Raw genomic sequence first — 7,400 nt, 5'->3', positions numbered from 1 at the left:
ATATATATATATATATGCAGCCTATTCTCTTTATGTTTTAATGTTAGGGTCAAATAAAACTGTATGGTCAGTTCTGTGAATTATTAATTAAGTTGTTTAACAATGCTAAGCAAAGCCGTAGAACAGATTGTAGAAGGAGAGAAAAAAAAAATCAATCAACGCCAGCAGTGGAACGCAAAAGGGGGGGGTGGTGAAAAAAAAAAAACACATGCATTTTCTAAAACGACCAGCAGATGGCAGAGCACCTTTGGTGTCTTAAGAGAGAGCAGGGCAGAGATGGACGGGGAGTAAGGAGATCTTTTAGTGAGTGAGTTTTGTTTTCCTGGTTGACTGATCTCCCTTCGTGGTTTGATTGTGAGAATGGACTCGTGGGAAGTGTTCGCTCACCGCAGGTGTCAGGCTGCTGTTAGATAAGATTATTTGTGGTGGTGAGGAGGTTAGTTGCATTATTTTGTGTGCGTGTGTGTTTGCAAACGTGTGTGCGTGCTGACATTATGTCCCTGTGTGTGCTTCTTCTCATTAAATGTTGGCCTGATAGGAAGGCTATATTGTGTTCATTTGGAACACGGTACAACACAGAAGTTGTTTTGAACTTGCATACTGAGCTCCATATGGTCAAACTCAGGAGGAGAAAAACACAGAGGCAGGGAGGGTTTTTACTTTCATAAGCCCTACCCCCTTTATTTTGTTAAATTAAACTAAGGCGTTGCTGTTTAAAGTCTGAGAGAGTAGTTTTTCTGCAGCAGATTTTAATGTGAAAGATATAATTTTTGAGTTAAGATGTAGTTTCACTTGGTGTGTCTGTTTTTATAGCCTTTCTACTGGTGAGCAAGTCGTAACATAAAGGTGATGATCCTCTTAAGACTAGAAATAGCCAGGGGCACATTGTAATTATTTACAATGATATTTATTAAGGAAATGATGTTTTTATTTTGTTTTGCACTGCAAAATGAGATTTTACCTTCATGGACTTCAGCCAAAATAAGAAACAGAGAGAAACTCAATTTTAACAATTGAAAATAAGTAAATAACTTACCTCTCTAACTGAAAGAAAAGTAGAAAATGAAAGCTAAGCTTTGTAAACACAGACATCAGAATGTATTAATGCTCAGGGTATGATTTGGCCACCACATGAATTGTGGTTTCATTCAGAATGAAGAGAAGATAAATACTGGGTGGTCCACAGCAGCGTAATCTCCTCTTTGGTCTCCATTTAGTGTCTTGCTGTTCTTCCAGCTCCACCAATCAGGGAAAGACACCTGCACACCCAAATTAACATAACGAGTAGGACTTTTACGACCTTACTCGTAACAATGAATTTTTTGGTTCCAGAAGAGCTGTATTAAAAAGAGATTCCTTTACATTTGTATCAGAGATCTGCAGCTATTGTATACCTTATTATGTTATCAATAGATATTTTTTGCAACAGGACACTATTGCTTTTCAACAAGAAGGTTCCTGAGTTTGATCTTTCTGCATGCATTTTGCATGTTCTCCCTGTGCATGCGCAAGTCCTCTCTGAGGACTCTGACTTCCCCTCACTGTCCAATTAGACGGGACAGTGTGTGTGTGTGTGTGTGCGTGCGTGCGTGCGTGTGTGTGTGTGTGTGTGTGTGTGTGTGTGCGTGCGTGGTTATTTTGTGTGTCTCTTTGTTGCCCCATGATGAACTGCCAACATGTCCATGCTGTACCCCTCTTCTCACACAGTGATCACTGGACAATGGATGTTTTTTTTTTTTTTTTTGCCCTCTTTTCTTACATCTTTTCTACATTGGAACCTTACATCTCACTTGCACATGCATAATCCAGGCTGCCCACCACAGTCTAGTCATTGGTTTCCTTTTTGCATATAAAGTATTTCCAGGAAATGTTTGCTCCAATTGTCAGGATCTCTGCTGCACCAAGTTAGACTTTTGTTTGTTCTATCAAGGTGTTGCTGGGGTTTGAAGTAATTAACGGAAGAATAACCTAATAGTGTGTTGTTCCTCATGTCTTGAGTGCAGTACTGTGCCCCTTAATCATCAGATGCTCTTTTCTGAACTATTTCTTCAGTGCTAAATTCATTGGCAGCCTAGATATTCAGACATATTCTCAACTTCAGAATTTCTCAGAATACAGAACCAACTTTTGGCTTGGATATAGTTGGAAATCTGTGCAGAAAGATGCTTAGAGCAACCAGATTCAGTCTGTGCTGTGCATTATTATAGGATCCTTATTTGAACTTTTTTCCTTGTTTTTTTTTTTTTTTTTTGTTAACGATCTTTTAGCCTCCAGTGGTCTTTATAGAACAGTAAATGGACAGGAAACTGGGAGGAGAGAGAAAGGAAAGACAAGCAATAATTCACCCAATGAACTCCGGATCATGGACTACAGCCTCTGCACGTGGTGCTCATGCTGATCCACCCAGCTCTCTTAAACAGTTTTCTTTTTACCTCAAGCTTGCAAAACTGAGAAGCAGCCATTAATTCAGTTTTGATTCCTGGAGAATATATTTATCAGAGTTTTACACAAAACCGTCCACTTTGACACATTTGAGACACAATTTCCTCTCAGGTATGAGAGAGTAATTTTCCAGTTTTGTTAGAACTTAAACCACACAGCAGATCAGTGGCGCTATTTGCTTTGTGTTTGTTAAAGTAAGTGTGTTTGGTCAGGCAAATTATAAAAACAAGCGGATAATAAGGGTTAGCAGGCATGATAAGCCATAATATCTTGTAAACTGGCAGCAGGGATACTCTAAGCCGGTCTTATGCTAATATTACCACGAGTGACTGTCAGCTAAAGAAAAACACAAATATCTTCAAACATGTTTAAACCCATTTAATAACCACATGCACAAACTCCAACAGAAAACTCCTGCAGACATAGATAGTGCATGACATACAAAGCTGGAATATTATTTACTTTGTTTTTGTTTAGCATGAAATTGTACACAAAGTGAAATAATTAATTGTTCAGTAATTGTCTGGCACTAAATATTAATGCTTTTTTACAAATAGGACCCCAAGGAAATTCTCTTTAGTGCTTGAGCACTAAAGTGCAGCAGATACATATATCGACCTGTCTGAAATAGATACATGTTGCATCTGCAAATACTGCATACGTCATGTCATAGTGAGAAACTGAGTCAAAACACTGCTGTTCTTTTCTCTGCTCTTTGTCATATGAGCCATTTTATCATAACTTGACAGACACTTTTTTTTCTTTATGTATTTCTACATGTGAAAATATATGTTTAAAATATAATCACCCATATTTTTAATTTATTCATTGCTTTGCAATGTGCATTTGTCTTTGACTTGAATGTACTCATAAGGCCAGTTTCGTTGGCATTTGCAGGAAGATAAACATTTACAGCTCCATTTAATTAGGTGCAGATGCACCAAACATGCCATCTTTAAGGCTTCTCTTAAAGATGAAAACCAGCGTCTTCACAGTCACTGGTTTTACATGTGCACCGCATAGCTCATGTAAAACTGATAGCTGTGCTCTGGCTAATTAGCTGCACACAAACAAACAAAAGAGAAACCTTTTTTTAAAGGTGGGCTATCCTTCCCAGCTGAACTGTTGGTATGTCATCTTCATTTGAAATGCCACATCTGTTCATCTGCCTCTCTATAATTGCTAACAGTGACATTTATCCAGATTCACGCTGCTTTACAAGACCTTTACCTTTATTTAATTGTGTGCTGGATCTTCGACTTTCAGTTGTCATTGTTAAACTCTATCTATCTATCTATCTATCTATCTATCTATCTATCTATCTATCTATCTATCTATCTATCTATCTATCTATCTATCTATCTTTATCTGAGTTCTCACAACCATTCTTCTACAAAATAAAGTATCGCTCCATCTTTTCCAACACCCTTTTCTTTTTTTCTTCCTTTATACTACCTTTTTGTTTAATTGAATGTTGCACGCGCTTGGAGCAGTTCTAAAATATATAATGAGATGATTTGCATTAGACTGCAGATTGGGTGACCTTTGCTTTTGCCAATAATTACTATAAAACCCTCCTCTGTCTGTCATCGCCAAGGATGTGGCAGGGACCTCTCTATGCTCACAAAAGGTTAGCTGAAGGCTTCTGTCTGGACTTATGAAAAAGCCTGAGGAAAATGTCATTAGAGCACGAGAAAAAGACACTCGGAATTTACAATAGGAAATTCAATCAGGGAGGCTTTTAGGATGATCGGCGTTTTTTTTTTTTTTTTTTTTTTTTTTTTTTTTTTTGGGGGAGGGAGTTCCTCTTTTCTTTTTTGCCATATTTCCAAGTGAATCAGAAGTAACGTTTCTAAGATGAATTGTGCTAATTCTCCCTTTTGGTGAAATCACTTATAAGTTTGAGCTTCCACAGATTAAAACTATGTCAATTATTGGTCACTATCTAAACAAATTTTACAGTCTCGGCATAATAAATAACATGATTGAATGTTCAAATGTGACATCACAATAGATGCATTATTTGCATCATGACATGACATTTACATTGTGGCTACAGCTAGTTTATTAATCAGTTTGTTTACATTTTACTTTCAGTTCTTGCAACCACTGCATTTTATTATGACCAAATTTACAATAAAGCTGCTCTCGTTAACCCACACACACACAAAAAAAAACCCCACACGCCAAGAAACAGTCATGTTCTCAAGCAGAAATATTGTCAAATATTGACTGTTAATGTTCACTCTTAAACAGAATGATGCTAAACATTGCCATGTTAGAAAATAGATTATAAGACATGTAAAAAATAACACTTGCGTAATCCAAAATTTCTTTCATCTTTCAGAGTACGGAATCCCAAAATAACAACCCACTGGGGAAAGGTTTTGCTGACTTCAGGATCTACTTTGACTTTACCATTATCTAAACAAAGTGACAGGACAAACTAAATAGTGAGGTTGTTAATGTTCCTGCTGCTGATTTGAAACATGGTTGTATCACCCAGCAAGGGAGGAGGATCTAATAACCATCATTATTTATGCCACACATTCATTACACCACGTACTTATGAAAGAGATGAAACTTTTTATTTTTCATCCTGATTAATTTTTGTAACATTGCATGGTATGAATTTGCATGCTGTTACGGGTTGTCAGTGTGCAGTGAAACGTGACTATATTTGCAATGCCTGAACTCCCTCCCCCATGGATTGCCAGAACAGGTCAAAGTGGACCTTTTAATTCCAAAAAATCGGTTTGCAACCCTAGTAGTTTGCATTATTTGTTCAAAATTATTCACACACTGCTATCCCAATCAGGACTCGTTGTGTAATGCAGCAAGCATGAGCATGTTTGGCTCAATGTAAAGAAATACTTTGAAAAGAAAAGACAACATGAGGGGGCAGAGCAGAGCACTAACATCAGAGGCTCTGTTTTGTGCTCTTGGTTCTAGTCACAGCGGCGCGTCACGTTTCACCTGCCGGATGGCTCTCAGGAGAGCTGCAGTGACAGCGGTCTGGGGGACCACGAGCCTGTAGGCAGTGGCTCTCTCCTCACACAACCTCTCCCTCTGGTGCAGGCGCAGGACGACTTCTACGAGCAGGCCTCCCCAGATAAGAGGACTGAAGCTGACGGCAACTCCGATCCTAACTCTGGTAAGTTGTGACATCTCTTCTCTTCAGTGCGTTATTGATTGCTTCAGATTTTTTTTATTTATTTATTATTTCTTTCTCTGCCATTCTTCTGGAAATTGTCCTCTTGTAAAGTCAAGAACAGTTTCACACATTTTTCCACGGTATCTTAATTTCTTTGCTTTATTCCAATTTTGTAGACATTGTGTGAGACGTAATACTGCTTCTTTTCTCCAAAGTGCTCGCTCGTTGTATTCAACACGGTGAATGCTGAATATTTGTTCGGAAGTTCAGGTTGAGAAAATGGAACCGTATTACATTCTCCTTCCTGAAAAGAGATAATAAATTGTCATAAAAACAACATCTGTCTCCATAAAGGACTGAACACACCAAATATCATTTAATTTAGAGTCATTTCATTGCACAAGTAGGTTTCTAGTGGATACATGAGCAGGTCATTCATTTCTCAGTTAATCATCCAGACTTGTTCATTCCTCCCAGGAGCAAACCTGGGCCTCCCAAAGGCTCCTCACCTATTTGTGAAACTCATTTGATTTATTTAGAGATGATTTCCCAGTTGGAAATCTTGGTACTCAGCTGAAGATGTTAACTTCCCACTATTTCTGGTGGGAATGTACATCTCCGACCCAGTTTTCTCATTTTATCATTAAGAGGTGAGGCGTGCACAAAGACCAAACCCATCACCCGAAGGTCGATGCCAGCATGCCTGCTGAGATTGAGGCAGCCAGCAGTACATAAAAACAAATGCTGTGCATAAACTGAGTTTGTGTGATGTCATATTGACTCCAACTTAGCAGCTGTGGTCACAGTTGGCAGTAGCATTTGGTGAGTAAAGTTCAGACCCAGTGGCTCACTTTGCTTACAGAGCTACATGTGGACCTGCCATGTGCAGGGGGTGCGCAGAAAAATCGTCCATTTAGATAAAAAAAAAAAAATAAAGTAAAATTTAGCTCATGATGATTTAAAAAGGATTCTAGCCCACAACAGTCAAGATAGGCAGTGTATTCAGCATAGAAAGAACTGTCCTGGCCCATAATCTGAAAGAGATCTCTGACCACACCAAGAATTAACAAATGTGCAAAATAACAATTGTTTGTGATTAGTAGAGATGGAGAGAAGAGTGAAAGGAGCGGTAACAGGTTCTTCTTGCATAAATGTGTAGCACATTAAAACAGTGCTTGATCTACTGTCATCTGTAGACCACTTAATTTAGGCAAACATGAAGAAGAACAGAATAAATCCTCAACGTGTTGTGCAAGTAAGAGGCTTCATCATGGACAATGGGTGTATTTATTTCAGGTTACCATCATCTCTGTCCTTAGTGAAAGGGATTTTGTTTGTTACTGTTGTTTGCCTGTCGGCAAACTCTTAGCAGTGACAGCAGTGGTCTTTGATCACTGACCTGCTTCTTGGCAGGATAATGATTTTATGTCTTGTCAATGAGGGATGTGTTACCTGCTGTGGTACTCTGAAATATATGAACTCAGTTGTCCCAGGTTAACTAGTTTTCAGTTTACTGTCAGACTTAATAAGCCATAGATTCTCTCTTGTGCTAAAGGTATAATTTAACTTAATCTGTTGTCAAAAGGAAATGATATATGAAGCATATTTGACATTTATGAGAAAAGTAAAAAAAAAAGAAGTATGTTCCCACAGTACTGAAAATATTCCAACATAGTAAATGATTTTAGATGGAGACCGCAATGTGGTGGGTGGTCTTTTTTTTTTTTTTTTTTTTTTTTTTTTTTGTTTTAAGAAAAACAATTTTTTTTTTTAAAAAAAAAAATTTAAAAAAAAAAAAAAAAAA

General features: G+C 37.9%; 1 protein-coding gene across 4 annotated transcripts in view; it reads left to right on the top strand.

Annotated features, from left to right (window-relative positions):
* pcdh9 (protocadherin 9) overlaps positions 1-7,400 on the top strand; it is a 234,161-nt gene that overhangs the window by 174,592 nt on the left and 52,169 nt on the right. For 2 of the 4 annotated variants that reach the window (XM_015027916.1, XM_015027915.1), the window contains one exon: positions 5,395-5,596. In XM_015027916.1, the coding sequence (XP_014883402.1) occupies positions 5,395-5,596 (202 nt within the window). The remainder of the gene's footprint in view (positions 1-5,394; positions 5,597-7,400) is intronic. The other 2 variants (XM_015027918.1, XM_015027917.1) reach the window with 1 other exon arrangement.

Source organism: Poecilia latipinna, unplaced genomic scaffold (genome assembly GCF_001443285.1).
Source record: "Poecilia latipinna isolate Pla-1442-1.1 unplaced genomic scaffold, P_latipinna-1.0 Scaffold110, whole genome shotgun sequence".
Lineage (NCBI taxonomy): Eukaryota > Metazoa > Chordata > Actinopteri > Cyprinodontiformes > Poeciliidae > Poecilia > Poecilia latipinna.
The sequence above is the reverse complement of the archived record's forward strand: the minus strand, read 5'-3'. Positions and strand labels throughout refer to the sequence as shown.